The 18,186-nt window shown below is 31.2% G+C and overlaps 2 protein-coding genes across 5 annotated transcripts in view; both read left to right on the forward strand.

Moving 5' to 3' along the window:
- Positions 1–18,186, forward strand: part of LOC130666536 (Bardet-Biedl syndrome 4 protein) — a 234,879-nt gene that overhangs the window by 189,262 nt on the left and 27,431 nt on the right. For 2 of the 3 annotated variants that reach the window (XM_057467646.1, XM_057467648.1), the window contains 2 exons: positions 4,197–4,390; positions 7,464–7,799. In XM_057467646.1, coding sequence (XP_057323629.1) covers positions 4,197–4,390; positions 7,464–7,784 — 515 coding nt within the window. In that variant the 3' untranslated portion in view covers positions 7,785–7,799. Of the gene's footprint in view, positions 1–4,196; positions 4,391–7,463; positions 7,800–18,186 lie in introns of those variants that run through there. The other variant, XM_057467647.1, reaches the window with a different exon arrangement.
- On the forward strand, positions 8,683–11,140 carry LOC130666537 (uncharacterized). Of its 2 annotated transcripts, none has more exons than XM_057467651.1 (3): positions 8,683–10,271; positions 10,354–10,564; positions 10,929–11,140. In XM_057467651.1, exons 1-2 carry the CDS (start codon positions 8,814–8,816, stop codon positions 10,357–10,359), a joined length of 1,464 nt encoding a protein of 487 aa, XP_057323634.1. In that variant the 5' UTR covers positions 8,683–8,813; the 3' UTR covers positions 10,360–10,564; positions 10,929–11,140. The 2 variants fall into 2 exon arrangements, with proteins under 2 accessions (XP_057323634.1, XP_057323633.1); XM_057467650.1 differs by having other exon boundaries at positions 8,694–10,271; positions 10,372–10,564.

The raw sequence follows: 18,186 nt of genomic DNA on the forward strand, positions 1-18,186 counted from the left end.
CACCATCTCAATTGATCAATCCATTAAAAAGATATGAAGAGTTTACATACACACACACACACACACACACACACACACACACACACACACACACACACACACACACACACACACACACATATATATATATATATATATATATATATATATATACACTAATGGAAAAAATTAAAAGATCAAAAAAAAATTCTAAATTTTTAGGCGATTTTCAACAGGCTCTAACTTTGAGAGAAATGGTAGTACAAGAAAAGAAAAAAAAGGAAATTGTAGCGCCAAGTATCTACTTTTTGGATTAAAACTTCAAAATTTTTTAGCGTCGCAGTTTTTGAGTAATCTTAGAAAAACCAACGACAAAAAAATTTTCAAATTTAAAAAATTTTTTTTTTTTGGTCTCCGGGCGTGGAAAAAATTATTTTTGCTTAACCATCATGAGGATCGGATACCTTCATTATTCAGCTTTAATTTCTTTTTTTATGGACCTTGATACGTCCACTTCTCGCCGAGATATCGGTCTTCAAATGGAAAAGGATTCTTTTGTCTTTGATTATCGATATCTCGGAAACCAATGATCGCACAGAAAGTTAATGGTGGGTTTTAAAAACTTGAATGAATTTTCTTCAGTGATTAACCATTGCTTTTTCGAAAAAAAAATTTTTTCCTATCGTCACATGAATATAAAAATGCAACAAAAAAAGGGCTTTTTGTGGTTTTTTGGAAAATCAAGCGCTGAAACGAAAACATTGTGGAAATCGATAATGTTGACTGTGCATTTTACAGTTCAATATGTCTACAAAAACCCTGCAGAAAGCCAGATTAATCCAACCAGCTGTTTTTTTGTTTCACGCGATCGAATTTTTAAAAAAATTAAAGGATCACGTTTTTTGCTCTGAAAAGCTCATAATCTTTAACAAGATGAAAACAAAACTTTTTGGAGCTTTGTCCATAATTTTATTGCAGACAGTGCTTAAATTTCCAACAAAGAAAAAACTTTTTTTTCGAAACAAAATTTTCAAAAAAAAAAAATTTTCAAAAAAATTTTTTTTTGGAATAACTTTAGGAAATTTACAAAACCAACACCCAATAATTTTTAGCACGTTTACATTGCTGCATTCCGTGATTTTACTGATCTCTCAGTCATTAAATTTTTTTGAAAAATTTTTTTTTTGAAAATTTTGTTTTGAAAAAAAATTTTTTTCTTTGTTGGAAATTTAAGCACTGTCTGCAATGAAATTGTGGAGAAAGCTCCGAAAAGATGTTTGTTTTCATCTTGTTAAAGATTATGAGCTTTTCAGAGCAAAAAACGTGATCCTTTAATTTTTTTTAAAATTTGATCGCGTGAAACAAAAAAACGGCTGGTTGGATTAATCTGGCTTTCTGCGGGGTTTTTGAGGACATATTGAACTGTAAAATGCACTGTCAACATTATCGATTTCCACAATATTTTCGTTTCAGCGCTTGATTTTCCAAAAAACCACAAAAAGCCCTTTTTTTGTTGCATTTTTAAATTCATGTGACGATAGGAAAAAATTTTTTTTTTGAAAAAGCAATGGCTAATCACTGAAGGAAATTTATTCAAGTTTTTAAAACCCACCATTAACTTTCTGTGCGATCATTGGTTTCTGAGATATCGATAATCAAAGACAAAAGGATTCTTTTCCATTTGAAGACTGATATCTCGGCGAGAAGTGGACGTATCAAGGTCCATAAAAAAAGAAATTAAAGCTGAATAATGAAGGTAGTGGTTAAGTATGAACAATATTATTATTCGATATTATCTACTACTTGTGAGAGAACTGTGTTTTCTAATAATAAATAAAAATTATAACAATAATTCGAAAAAAAATGCATACATTAATTATAATTTTGCTGAGCTGTAAAATAAATTTTTCTGGATTTTATTTTGTACGAAGAAATAACTATTAACTTTGAATAACTTATATTTTCACTCCAAGTAAAATTAGTATTTCGTGAATTTAACTATCATTTACATTGCGCTGAGATTGATTATGCCTTTAATTATTTTTTTTTTGTATCATTTTATTATTTTTGTACCATTTAATTGTTTTTCAAGTAATGGTATTATTCTTTACTATATATTATATCCAGCTCATTCTTTTTAAGTGTCAGGATGTAAGCACTTTCGATAAAATATATCGACAAAATGATTATACGTTTTTCTTTATCTTAAATAAAATATTACTAGTACCCGATAGATGGATATATATTTACTTCTGTTTTCACGGTCACACGGGTTGCATAAGCCCTTAATTGCCGAAGTAAGTTTCATTTACTTTGATTCAGTGTAGACGGTAAATATTGGGACAAATTTGATTCATTACAATATTCATTTTCACCGTGCCGCAATACTTCTGTTGGGAAAACTGAAATAAGTCAACCAGACATCCTAGTACTTTGGCCTTCCGTCAAAGTACTGTAGGTATTCACAGACCGTGAAGGAAGAGCTTGCAGGATTCGATCCGCTTGCCCTTGGGTGTAGATATTAGGGACTCCGGACGGTGTCAAACCACCGGAGCAGGGGAAACCAGATTTACCGGGAGTAGTCCGTGATTTTTTGGGAAAGGAGTAACTTGCGTAGCCAATAGACCCAGTGCCGTAGCCAATTGGTACCATGCGAACGGGAACTAAGTTAGTAGCGCCGCGTACGGCTAAATTCAGTACTCGTAACTTTTCTTTTCTGTAGTATACACTACGACACTGTTTAAATGATTATTATTGTTTAAACCAAGCATTATTGTATAGTGGTAAATCATATTGTTAACACCTCGTAACGCTATTTAAAAATTTATATAATTGTTAAATAAAGAAAGTCGGTTTACATTTATACATTTTTTGTCTTGAAATCCTTATTTCATTGTTTTGTTATTAAGTTTTCCCGTGCGTTTCCTGAATAATCCTTGGACTCCGGTGAGCTAAACCAGCAGGAAAAATTTCAGCTAAACAACACGGTACATACTTCATTACTATTTTTGACGATTCTTTGCTATTTAACGTTTTTCCGCAATTTATTTAAAGTTAAAGGGTGTCCAACCCAAACCATTTTCGTGTTTGGCTTCAGTGCGTCGAAATAGATGAAGAAAATACTTGATCTAGTTTAAGAAATTTTCTTCTTGTTCGCACAATTGCAATTTTTCATGATTTTTTAGCGATTTGAAGTGGTTTTTCGCAATTTAATCCGAATTCGGAGGGTCTACTACCAGCTATATCAACTTAAAATTCAGTTCTGGCGCATCATAATCCATGAGAAATATACTTAATCTAGCTTGAGAATAGTTATTGGCGTAACTAGTAGGGTAAGTGATTTATAATGTGTCAGCGCGATGCATTTAGAACGAGTCGCAGGTGCGCAAGCACGAGCGAAGCGAGTGCATACTCCGTACCAGAGACGAGTGCTAAACACATCGCAAGTGACGGATTATGACTAACCCTACATGTTGCGCCCATAATCTTATTCAACTCTTATGCGCTATTCACGTTTTATTAATCGCCTAAAAAGCGAAGTCTCAATAGCTGTTTAGTGACATGGTGAAAAAAACATTCGGCATCATAATCTTGGCTACTCAATGGGTAACAACAGAGAATTGTAATTACCCAATATTTAGTAAGAGCTCCAAAGATAGTTACGTTTATTTTCATTACGTCACAATGGCCGGGATAGTAGATATCTTTATTGCGTTTTGACAAATAATTTTTCACGTCGGTAAACAGCCATTTAGGGTTCACATTTTAGGCATGACAAAATATAAATAGCGCGCATGAGTTGAATAAAAAAATTTTCGTTTGCATAACTGCAAGTCTGGTGATTTTTAACAATTTTAAGTGGTTTTCTGCAATTTACCTTAAATTTATGGGGTCAGTGAGCTAAATCAACTTCAGATTTCGATTCAGCGCATCGAAATACGGAAAAAACATGCATGATCTAGTTCAAAAACAGTTTTCTCATCTGCATAACTGCAATTTTTCGTGATTTATACCCATTTTTGGCGGTTTTTTTGAAATTTCATTAAAAATTTTTACCGTGTACAGACTAAACCGTCCTTAAATATGGATAAGCGCATCGAAATACGTAATCCTAGGTGGGTCTGGTCAAAGGTACAGAGTACTTTTTTTTTAGTGGGCCAGTGTTGATTGATAATTATTTTTATGTTGAATTAACTTCATTTTTATTCTATTTTAAGATGCTCTGGCAGCATTGGATGACTTGGAGGGTGCTGAACAAATCATCTACAAAGCACATTCGATAGCTCCTCAAAATCCAGCAGTTCTTGTGAATTATGCTATAATTCTTGAAGCCAGAAACAATTATGAGCATGCGTTTGCAATACTTTCTCAACTTAATGATATATCAACTATAACTTCCGTTGAATTGCAGGTACAAACTCAATTTATTTTGTAATTTTTGGTAATTCTCAATATTTGAACAAAAGCATTTTATCCATTTCTTGATCGTTCGGAGATATTTAATATCCTAGAAGTATATGATGTGCTCATGTTTCATAATCTATCGCATGAAACTCTACAGAAAATATATGTAACTCCTGTTATCCCTCCATACGTTATTTTCACGGTCACTTCCAAAAGTGCTGACAGTGATGTTCTTACGCTCGCTATCAGCCGCATGACTACTTATTGTGTAACTGCCGGTAAACAGTCAAAAAGAAGAACTAAAAGAATTAACCCAAGAAAAATTATTCCATCATATTTTACACTGAATAAAGCCTGGTAAAATTTGATAGTTTTACTAAATTTTATAAAGTTTTCTAAAATTTTTATAAAATTTTACAAGGCCTATTTCAGAAATAAATTTAATAAAATTCGGTAAAATTCGATAAAAGGTTTTTTTTTCTCGGGATGGGTCACCTATCCAACTAATGTCCCACGACAATGCTGCTTAAATTTTGTAACTGATGGATTGTAGTCTGCTCTGCTAGCCTACTATACACTTTTAGAAATAAAAAATCAGTGGCTCCATTTATTTCATGAGTAATAAGGAATTGATTTTAATCGTTAGGTAACAAAATAAAAATTTGATGACATTAAAATCAAACTGTCACACCATGCTATATATATTAGGGTTCTCTGTTTGAAACGAAAATTTTTCTTTTTTGTTCTTAATCGAAAATCTTGTTCTACATGAATAAATCAAAATTTAGTACAATTTTGAGCTCTTAATAATGATTCTAAGGACTGGAACAATGTCGTTGAAGTTTTCCCATGCTTAAAGCATGTAAATTTCGATTTTTTTCATTTTCTTGAACAAAACTAAGCCCTAGATTAACGTAACTTATTGGTTCAAAGTTTCAATAGAAGGGAATTGTATGCTCTTCGAAAAAGCCTGTATGTGCTAAGCCGTACCTTCAACTACAGTCCACGTGGATGCCTTGAAAGTCCAATTTCCTCCGAAATTAGTGTTTTTTTTTGTTGGTAACTTCTAAATGCCTGACTTTCAGGAAAAAAAATTAAACATTTATGGTAGGAAATTTAGTCTTCTACAAGAAAGTTCCTACAAGTTATATCTCTTAAATCAACATTTAAAGAGATATATGAACTTTATATGAAATCATTCTTTAACGCCAACCTCATTATGCAGCAGAAGCAGCTGTTCAGCACACGTGTGGCTCGGGCGAACACCAAAGTTGAGCAGCATCGAGCATGAATACTACTTGGCTGAGTGACCGCTTAGCCACGTGTCAGGCTCGAACGGAGGTCTCTGAGTGTTAGGCACGGGACGAAGATCTAGTGATCGGTAAAATGGGAATTTTATCGATCACTAGAGGTCCGCCTCAGCCGCACAATAAAGGCAGTAGGGATGAGAAAGCATTTTGCGATATAAAAGGCAAAAGCGTACAAGACCAAGAAGACTATACACTGCACCTTCTGATTTATTTTACCAAACTCATTTCCAATCCTTTTTAATAATTAAATTATTAAATAATAATTCAGTTAGAAAAACATCGTTACTGTAATAATTTATAATTATAAAACCGTTAATCTTGACATCTAGCTAAAATTTTGAATTTTAATTACGTAAAGTTCATACATCTCTTCAAATATTGATTTCAAAGATTTGGCTTATAAAAACTTTTTTCTAAACGACTCGACTTCCTGCGATAAATGTTAACGGAAGTCATCCGTTCACAAGTTAACAACAAAAAACCACCTATTTCATAGGAAATTAGATTTTCAAGGCTTCCACATGGACTGTAGTTGATGATACGGCTTAGAAAATACAAACTTTTTGAAAAAGCATACAACTTTCTTCTAGTAAAACTTTAAACCAATGAGATAAGTTAATATGGGCCTAAGTTTCATTCAATAAAATCGGAATTTATATGCTTTAAGCATGGGAAAACATCAACGACATTGTTGCAGTTCTTAAAATGGCTATTAAAAGCTGAAAATTGTACTGAATTTTTAGTTTTACATTGTGACGTTACATTGCCGGAGAGGTGGAGTTGGAGGTGGAGACAGTGTGAGTCTGTGTGGTAGAGAGAGATAGAGTTAGTATGTGTGTTGAGTTAAGTGTAGTAGATGGTGAGCCAAGAGTGTGATAAGTTGAGTCTGCGAGTAGAGAGACAGGGGGAGTTCTAAATTGATTGGGTCAAGATGGGCATGATCTGTTGTACTGACGGATGGTAAGCGATCGATTTATGATAATGCATCAGTTGTTAGTGTACTTATCTAAGGTCCTTTTGACATCATTTGAATGCTAATTGACACCATTTTGACGCTCATTGATGTCATTTTGACGCCAGTTGACGTCATTTAAGCTTATCTAGGACCCTTTTGACATCAGTTGGATGCTAATTGGCACCTGCTTCGTGTTGAAGTTTTATATATTGAAACTGGGGTATGTAAGGGAACATGCGAGAAGCATTCCATCTAGTGGTAAAGCCCACCCCTTTTTTTCTGATGATGACGTTATCTGACAGGTTCGAACTTGTTTTTTTCCTTTGTTTATTTCTAACTGCGTAGTTTTTTTTTTTAACTGCGCAGTAGAATGTTCTAGATGATGACGTCATCTAACAGGTTTGAACTTATTTTTTCATTTGTTCTTTTTTAACTGCGTAGTAGAATCTTCTAAATGATGGCTTCATCTAACAAGTTCAAACTTTTTTTTCCTTCGTTTATTTTCTAACTGCGCAGCAGAATGTTCTAGATGATGACGTCATCTAACAGGTTTGAACTTGTTTTTTAGCTAGAGTGGGAGAAATGAGCTGAGCGCTGAGCTCGAGAGCTCGCAGCAGTCAGTCTATTTCGAGAAACGTTCTAGTTAACAGTCTATAAAAAAGCTTGTGGTTTATTACAGAATTGTATCAATACTAAAATTGTTCTATTTCTTATTTATTGTTTATTGTATACATCAATACTAAGTAAATATTTAATTATGAGTTATTGATCGAAAAAATTAATTGATTTCGTCAATTAATTAATCGAATTACTAGTTTTTAAGATGGATCTTTCAAGAATCAATGAAATCAACACTTTGGCGTACATCTCGCCTGTTAAAAAACTTCAGGAACTGGAAGCTGACAAGACATAAAATTACTGAAATTAAAAAAATTTCAACGCAATATGGACCTAAAGTAGTTGCCGACCTCGATGATGAATTGACAATCTACTTTCCTTCAAGAACAAATACTGAATTGTTAGCTCATGAAGATAAATTAAAAACTCTCATTGACATGGTTTCTCAAAAGAAACTCCATCTCCTTTTCCATGGAACAAAATACAGTAAAATTAAATTTGTAACTGAATCATTATAAGAATACTTTTTGAGCAGTAAAAATTTATAAGAAAATCCAAAAATTCCTATTTTAAATATTGAGACAATGTGAATTGTCATATCCGTCCTCAGCCTTGCGGTTCCCAATTTTCCCCGTCTCGTTGCCATCTGAAACTATACAAGTCATAGTGACATGGTCACATGACTGATTGTCACGTCGACGCATGTCCGTAAGGGTGAAGTGGGGACGGTCCCGAGGCTAGCCCTACGCCCAAAATTATCGGTCAATGACTTCGATCCCGGATCCGTTAACGTTCAGACGTTATTATCATTTAATATCAATTGTTATACTTGCGAATTCACGTATTTTATATTTTGCAAATCACACATTTTTCCTGGCAATTAACTTGCAAAATAGTATTTTTTTGTATTGTTTATTAGTTATTAATTATAATTAAATTTAAGTACATTGAAAGTATTTACGTTACCGGCGACATATTCGCGGTAATGAAACTAAATTAAATAATAAAATCAGTGTACGATACGGATTTATTCCACGTGGCCACTACTGCGTATCCTGCGTTCCAGCCAGGTCCATTAAGGGGTTAGGGGTAGTCAGAATTTTCAAAAAATCGATTTTTTTTTTTTTGCATTTTCTTAAAGTATAATATTTTAAAAATATTGTGTGAAAATTTGAAGTGAATCCGACAAATTCTTTTCGAGTTATTTAACAATGACCAAAGGACGCTCGGGTGCTACGTGGCATTCGAGAGCAGGTAGCTAGAAACAGCTGCAAGCAACCGACCTTTCGGGTTTCATTGTCATGAATATCTCCCCATTTTAATGTATTTATATATATATATATATATATATATATATATATATATATATATATATATATATATATATATATATATATATATATATATCCTTCTACATATATTCACAATTTGTAGGTAGTACAAGAACTGAAAAATAATTTTTGGTTGCCAGTATACCTGTAGTCGTTGCACTGATCAGTCGATAGTTTTGTGATAAATTATTTCTCAAGTGAATTAAATTATTAACCATGGGACGTGATTCTAGAAAGGTTTCAAGAGAACTTCGGAGTTCTGAAAAAATTAATAAGTCGCGTTCAGTCAAAAGAAAGAATGTTTTTAATCCGAAAACAGCCGAACGTGATGAAAGTATTCAGAGTACATCTTCTAAAAAATTAAAACAAAACACTGAAGATGATGTACCTGAAGACAGCAGTACTGAATTTCGAATAATAAATTTTATTCAGGTATTCACTGCAATTTCTGCTCTTATAAAATGTAAAAAATGTGATGGAAATGTAGTGTTTCAAACAGCAAGTACACGTGGGCTGGGATTCAAAATTGTAGTTGCATGTAATAACTGTGGAAATGAATATATTCCTTCCTGTTCTTTCGTTGGGCATTCTTATGAAATAAACAGACGTTTCATTTTTGTAATGAGAATACTAGGAATAGGATACGAAGGATTGTGCAAGTTTTGCGGCCTGATGGACATGCCGTCTTTTTTAGATAAATCTACGCATACAATTTTACTGAAACAGATTTTGAATTGTAGTAAAGCCGTCGCAGAAACCTTCATGACGAAAGCTGTGAATGAAGAAAAGCAAGCAATGCCAACAACTGAAAATGAAGATATAAATCATCTAACTGTATCGGGAGATGGAACCTGGCAAAAACGGGGATATACATCGTCATTTGGAGTTTCTTCTATAATTGGCTATTTTACTGGAAAGATTCTTGACATAAACATTAAAAGTGCATATTGTAAGCTATGTGAGTATTGGAAAAAAAAAACAAATACTGTTGAGTTCGAGGAATGGTATCAATCGCATGAAGATGTGTGTTCTGCTAATCATCAAGGGTCTTCTGGGAAAATGGAGGTGGATGCGATGGTCGAAATGTTTTCGTATTCTGAAACTAAATATGGAGTTAAGTATGCCAACTATATTGGTGATGGTGACTCCAAGACCTATTCAGGAATTATAAAATCAGATCCTTACGAAAATACAACTGTAAATAAAAAGGAATGTATAGGGCATGTCCAAAAGCGGATGGGGAGTCGATTACGTACGCTGAAGAGTAAACAAAAAGGTCTTGGTGGTCGAGGTAAGCTCACAGGAAAATTAATAGACAAACTAACTGTGTACTATGGTTTAGCAATACGCCGGCATTGTGATTCTATTGAAAATATGAAATCTGCTATAATGGCAACCTTTTATCACTACGGCTCGAGTGATGAAAAACCGAATCATGATATGTGTCCAAAAGGCGAAGAATCTTGGTGCTCTTACCAGCGCGCTGAAGCAAGAGGAGAGCTTGATACCTTTTCTCACGATTATTCTCCTTTACCTTCTGATGTTTTAAAAGCTATCAAGCCTATATACGAAGATCTTAGTAATGAAAATTTACTTTCAAGATGTGTAGGTGGATTCAATCAGAATAATAATGAAAGCTTTAACCAACTAGTATGGAAAATATGCCCAAAAACGGTAAATACTAGTTTTACCATCGTACAAATAGCTGCATACGTTGCTATGTGTATATTTAATGAGGGTATAAATTCATTATTAGTCTTGATGAATACACTAGGACTTAATTGTGGGCCTAATTCTCATCGGTATGCAGAAAGAATGGATGCTGCACGTATCAAAGTAGCAGATAAGCGCGCTAATGATAACACCCGAGAAGGTCGATTGCAACGTAGGCACCAGCAAATCGATATTTTGGAAGCTGCTATGTCGGCTGAAGAGCTATTATATGGTCCAGGAATAGATGACTCAGTGTAAGTTATTAAATAATTCTTATAATTCGACATAAATCCATAGCAAAACTTTAAATGCGTTTTTCTCAAAACTATGTTTTCTGAACTGGTGATCACTGTAACTTAAAAACTGCTCGGTAGATTTCAATAAAATTTATTGTACTTTTGAAATACATTAAAAACTCGTGCCTGATCGAAGGATTTTTTTTTTTTTTCAAAATTTCGATTTTTTTTTAACAATAAACTGTCGGTTTTTTTCTCGAAAATTTGAAAAAAATTTCCTGAGGCCGCCATTTTGTTAATTTCGAAAAAAAAAAAAAAAGCTTCGATCAGGCACAAGATTATCTATTAATAAAACTAATTTTTCTTGTCCGATTGATTTTAGATGAATCTCCAAGGACTTATGATGATCACCGCAAAGGACTTCGGGAGGAACGGGCTCTACAAAAACAGCGATAACTTTTTGAATTATTAATTTTTTTTTTTGAAATTTTCGTGAAGTCAAATCGAAACGTGTTCTAATAAAGCTATGTTTTTATTTTTGTCAAATAAAGTAATTAACTACAAAAAAAAAATTATTGAAAATCATCATTTTTTCATACCCCTGAGTACCCCTAACCCCTTAATATTGTTTTCTGCGTGAAACGTTATTGTAAGTAGTTGAATTTATTATAATTAGCAATAAATTTGCACATTGTCCTAATAAATTCCCTATTTTATTCATCACCTTATTCTATCCCTATTTTAATATACTGGTGGGATTATTTAATATGATAAAATAATTATTAATTAAGGTAGAAATAATAAGTAAGTCAGCTGTAAGAAAGCAGCATAGAAATTATCAGCCGTGAGGTAAGTTGATAAGCTTTTTTTATACGTTGCCGAGTTTGAATAAGTGCGGGTTTTTGCTTTGCAAGAACCCCAGCCCACTGCTCTGTCCAGCATAAAATGAAATTTGTTAGAGGCCAGCCTAAGCTAGGGTTCAACCCGCGAATTCTGGTGGCTGCTGGTAAAAATCGCGAAGACAAAAAGCGATTTGTCTCAATATTTACTAGTTATTTATGGACCTTATCATATTAATTTCATTCATTTGATTCTATAATTATAATACAAATATAATTAATCAATTTGAAGAAAACTCGTTTGCGTAGCCGCAGTGAAAACATGATGCCATCTAAGGTTTTTGGGATAGTTAGTGTTGTGGCGAGATTGATTAGAATTAATACAAATAATAATGAAAAATCAAAACTAATATAATGATTATTGTTGATATATTCGAATTACGCACGGGAAAAGGGTTGCATTTACTTAGGCGTCCTCTACTGAGATAAACTAAAATCACACATCAATACTAGGGTGGTCCGTTTGGAACGACTATTTTTTTTTTCTCGCTCCCACTGAAAAATATTGTTGTAGACATTGAAAAAAAAATTCTCTGAAAGTTTTAGCTCTTAATTTTAATTCTAAGTACTTTACATTTGATTTTGAAATTTTCCCATTTAAAATACATAGGAAAGTTGGGATTTTTTTTTTAATTCTTTATAACTCAGCCGCATTTTAAGTTATCGGGTCGCCGTTTGCGGCATTTTTTAGGTAATTTGATACTCTTCAAAAGTTTCCTTAATAGTTTTACTCTGACTTTAATTGTTTTTTCTGTATCGGTTCTGAAAATAATTTTTGTAATAATAATTTGGGTTTTTAGTTGATATTCAGTTAATAACGAAATTTACAGAAAAAGTGCAGATAACGATTTTTTAGGAAATTTTATTCGCTACAAAAAAGGTCCTCTTAGTTAAGTAGCTTAAGTTCTCCGTTCACGTGATATAGGGATTTTAGTAATTTTGTAAATAAAATATTTGTCAAAAATTCTTCCGAAGTTCATCAATTTGACCCCTTTTGATTTTAATGACTGGATTAAATTAATGAAAGGAAAATTATTTATTGATTTAAAATTGAAATGAAATAGCATTTGGTGGAATTTTTTGACAAATATTTTATTTACAAAATTACTAAAATCCCTATATCACGTGAACGGAGAACTTAAGCTACTTAACTAAGAGGACCTTTTTTGTAGCGAATAAAATTTCCTAAAAAATCGTTATCTGCACTTTTTCTGTAAATTTCGTTATTAACTAAATATCAACTAAAAACCCAAATTATTATTAAAAAAATTATTTTCAGAACCGATACAGAAAAAACAATTAAAGTCAGAGTAAAACTATTAAGGAAACTTTTGAAGAGTATCAAATTACCTAAAAAATGCCGCAAACGGCGACCCGATAACTTAAAATGCGGCTGAGTTATAGAGAATTAAAAAAAAAATCCCAACTTTCCTATGTATTTTAAATGGGAAAATTTCAAAATCAAATGTAAAGTACTTAGAATTAAAATTAAGAGCTAAAACTTTCAGAGAATTTTTTTTTCAATGTCTACAACAATATTTTTCAGTGGGAGCGAAAAAAAAAAAATAGTCGTTCCAAACGGACCACCCTAATCAATACTTATAATCGATAATGGCGGTAAAATTTTTAAATTTGAATAAATAAAACTTATGATAACAAAAATTTTAAATTTAATAATTACACATGGCTGACATATATTTGCTTCTTTAAATCAATTAAACAATTTGTATTTAAACTTCAGAACATATTCAAAATTAATCAACATATTTAAAAATATTAATAAAGAATTGTACCTATGGTGGTAAACATTTTTCATTCAAATATTATATATACCAGACAAATATTTTTTTCATTAAATGAATTTTCATTCAAACTTACAATATATTAAAATTAGATTAAATAAAGTTATTCTGATTGTTTAAATTTAAATTAATTAATTATTTTTTTTGGGACAACTTATTTTTCTAAATTATAATTAATATTATTAAAAATCAAAAATTAAAAAATGAAAAATTAATATTTAAGAATTAAATTTTGTATTAAACATTTAAAAACCAATCTTCTAAGATTATTACATTTTCAAGTGCACATGAGTATTCATTGGTATTATTATTTAATTGCTAATGATATTTACAAAAGTCATTGTTGAAAAGTTTCAAATTTTTCAGTGCGGGGCATTTAAAATCATCTAAATCAATTACAATTTTTTCATGTTCAATTAAATCTTTTATCCCTAATTTTTTTTCATAACCCTTTACGTAAATATATTTATAACTTCATTAAGATTATAATATGATGTATTTCCAGCATTTCAGTTAATTCCATGATAATAATGTGTTATTCAAGTATTTAGACACAAGTAAAAAGGCTACACACCCAACTGGACTACGGAAATTTTTACAATCGAGACAGTGCAGAATACAAGTCCAACAACATTCAAACTTGTAGACTATCAGGATAAGCTAATTGAAGGTGGATTTTATGTTGAAGAACTCAACAAAGTTAATTCCAGATGTCTATCTAATAGAAACAATCATAAAAAAACGAGGAAATAAATTATATGTAAAGTGGCTCGGCTTCGACAGCTCTCACAACACCTGGATTGATAAATCAGACCTGTAAAAACTTATTATGTAATCTTATATTCTAATAAATAAAAACAATATTTTTAATCGTATTGTTACGTCCAGTTAAATGCTGAACGTTATATTTTATTGCTAATTTTGTTTTATTAATGAAAATCGAGCCGACGACCAGATTTTATTTTTTCTATTATTATTTTTTTATTTTTCGATAATATTTAGTGATAAGGCATGACGTAGTTGTAAAATGCTTTTAAGGGATTAAGACTTGTTTGCTTTGGCATTTTTTTGAAATGCTAGAGCAAACACCTGAACATAATCTTAATTACCCCTCGGGCAATTGTAAAGGCCCAAAGGCCATCTGGAAACACTTTTCGTAGAAAACAAAAATATTTATCAACAAAAGTGTACGTGGAACATAAATTTTGAGCTATAAATAAATATAATCTTAATCCCTCACATTTTCTTTGAGTGCACTTTGTCGAGATATCTTGGCATTACAAAACAAATAGAAAAATTTGATTTTAATGACGAAATGGTCATTAAATAAAACTCAATAATTTAAAACAAATGAAAAAATATTCAAATAAACAATTTAAAAGAATAAATAAAATAGGAAAATATTCAAATAATAAATAGCAATCCAGTAAATAATTTTTAAAACGTAATACTATTATTCAAATATACACTAATGGAAAAACTTAAAGGATAAAAAAAAAATTCCAAATTTTTGGGCGATTTTCAACAGGCCCTAATTATGAGAGAAATGGTCGTACAAGAAATAAAAAAAAAAGGAAATTGTAGCTCCAAGTGTCTACTTTTTGGATTAGAACTTAAAAATTTTGTGGCGTCTGCAGATTTTGAGTAATCTTAGAAAAACCAGCGACAAAACAATTTTCAAATTTAAAAAATTTCTTTTTTTTGGCCTTCGGGCGGGGAAAAAATTATTTTTGCTTAACCACTATGAGGATCGGATACCTTTATTATTCAGCTTTAATTTCATTTTTTATGGACCTTGATACGTCCACTTCTCGCCGAGATATCGGTCTTCAAATGGAAAAGGATCCTTTTGTCTTTGATTATCGATATCTCAGAAACCAATGATCGCACAGAAAGTTAATGGTGGGTTTTAAAAACTTAAATAAATTTTTTTTTAAATTTTTTTTTGGAAAAAAAGTTTTTTTTTTTTTTTGGAAATTTAAGCACTGTTTGCAATCAAATTGTGGACAAAGCTCCGAAAAAATGTTTGTTTTCATCTTGTTAAAGATTATGAGCTTTTCAGAGCAAAGAACGTGATCCTTTAATTTTTTCAAAAATTTGATCGCGTGAAACAAAAAAACGGCTGGTTGGATTAATCTGGCTCTCTGCAGGGTTTTTGTGGACATATTGAACTGTAAAATGCACAGTCAACATTATCGATTTCCACCATATTTTCGTTTCAGCGCTTAATTTTCCAAAAAACCACAAAAAGCCCATTTTTTGTTGCATTTTTAAATTGATGTGACGATAGGAAAAAATTTTTTTTTCAAAAAAGCAATGGCTAATCGTTGAAGGGAATTTATCCAAGTTTTTAAAACCCACCATTAACTCTCTGTGCGATCATTGGTTTCTGAGATATCGATAATCAAAGACAAAGGGATCCTTTTCCATTTGAAGACCGATATCTCGGCGAGAAGTGGACGTATCAAGGTCCATAAAAAAAAGAAATTAAAACTGAATAATGAAGGTATCCGACCATCATAGTGGTTAAGCAAAAATAATTTTTTCCGCGCCCGGAGGCCAAAAAAAAAAAATTTTTTTAATTTGAAAATTGTTTTGTCGCTGGTTTTTCTAAGATTACTCAAAATCTGCAGACGCCAAAAAATTTTTAAGTTCTAATCCAAAAAGTAGACACTTGGAGCTACAATTTCCTTTTTTTTTATTTCTTGTACAACCATTTCTCTCATAATTAGGGCCTGTTGAAAATCGCCCAAAAATTTGGAATTTTTTTTTGATCCTTTAATTTTTTCCATTAGTGTATAACTCATCAACTTCAACTACCAGAAAAATTAATAATCAAATAAATAATCTCTAAACGTAATACTATTATCCGAATATATAACTCATCAACTTCAACTACAAGAAAAATTAATAATTAAATAAATAATCTCTAAACATAATACTATTATTCAAATATATAAATCATCAACTTCAACTACAAGAATAATTAATAATTCGATAATAATTTCTAAAACGTAGTCTTTTTAAATAAATAAAAGAATAATTCAATGAGCAATTTATAAACTTCAATTGAAAGAGTAATTAAAAATTTAATAAATAATTCTTACAAAAAAACGTCATGAGTAATTTAAAATTTAAGATAGAAAATATAATTTTTACTTTTTAATATTATAAATAGAGTCGGCTGCTAGCCACCTATTTTAAATTCAAATTAGGATTTAATTGACCAACAAAATCAATAATTTTTATGTTAAATAAAACCTATAATAATAACTAAATAATATAGGCTCAACGCCAATTTAAATAATATCAATGTTAACTCAAATTGATATTTTAAGTTAACAAATTATAACATTAAATAAATTTAAATAATATTATTGTAGATAAATTTAAGTAATATTGTTATAAATAAATTTAAGTAATATTATTACAAATGAATTTAAATAATATTATTATAGATAATTTAAATGATATTATTATAAATAAATTTGAATAACATTGTTATAAATAAATTTAAACAATAAGTATAATGTTACGTCCAGGTAGCGGGTACCGATGACAATTATTATTATTATTATTTTCGGCCCTAGTCTTTCGACCACTAGACCGGGATCACCCTGAGTGGATTATCCAGGAGGTATTTTGAAATGAAAAGAATTATTGTTGGATGTACAATTTAAATTACTAATATATTCTACAAAAAATTTCGACGATATGAATACAATAATACTTAAAATTAAAATTATAATTAGTGGCTAATCAGCCGACATTAATTGTATAAGCGAAAATTGGTTATTAATTCTGAATTATAGCTAAGACATAAGGTGGCGAGCCGCCTACTCTTACTTATATAATTCGAATTTTACAATAAAATATTATTATAAAAATTGTCTTTTATAAGTAACGAGAACCAGTAATTTTAAACGTAAAAATTATCTCTTTTGTCTGTGTCACGAGTTATTAGCGAATTGGAAATTCAATTGTCTATTATTATATTTCAAATTTACAGTACCTGTGGTTGCAGCAATTGGATATTTCGTATTTGTATTACTGTAGTGTTGCACTGACTCTAGCGTAATATTTACGTTTACAATTTTGTTTTCACTGTTAAATTTATACTTTCAATTATTCTAAATTAATATTAACTTGTAAAATATTTGTTAAATTAAGTATAAAACACTTGTAAAAGAATACTAAACTAGTACGGAACTAGTGTAAAATTGAGGTGTGTGTGTGTGTGTGTATGTGTGTGTGTGTGTGTGTGTGTGTGTGTGTGTGTGTGTGTGTGTGTGTGTGTGTGTGTATGTGTGTGTGTGTGTGTGTGTGTGTGTGTGTGTATGTGTGTGTGTGTGTGTGTGTGTGTGTGTGTGTGTGTGTGTGTGTGTGTGTATACAAAAACTGGACTAGTGCGGAACTAGTGTAAGAATATGTGAATACTTGAAAAAGGACAACTAAACTAGTACGGAACTAGTGTTAAGTGAGAGATCACTTGTAGTTAATTATTCTATTTGACCCGGAACTAAGGTCGAAGAGCGTTGAAAGAGAGCGTTTTCTTTTCGGCGACACTTTTTATAATTTCCTAATTGTCCTATCTTATGCATTGTTTTGGGGGAAGACTGTATCCAATCAGAGCACAGCTCTTCAGGGGCCTTCCCCTTCTCTATGGGTTTTTTTACCTCCAGAAAGTGGTGAGGGCACCTTCTGATGTGGGCGTGTGTGCGTGCGCATCCACACATACACCTACATGTACAATTTATTTTTGTCATAATAGTTTAAATTTATTTATTATAATAATTTAAATTTTAATAATTCAATTTAATTATTATAACAATTGAATTTTAATATAACATTTCAGTTTTAAACTACACGTGTTCAAATTGTATTTTGTAATTTTGACATCATTAATTGAACAATTAAATCTGATATAATTAATTGAACA

This window comes from Microplitis mediator, chromosome 4 (genome assembly GCF_029852145.1).
Source record: "Microplitis mediator isolate UGA2020A chromosome 4, iyMicMedi2.1, whole genome shotgun sequence".
NCBI lineage: Eukaryota > Metazoa > Arthropoda > Insecta > Hymenoptera > Braconidae > Microplitis > Microplitis mediator.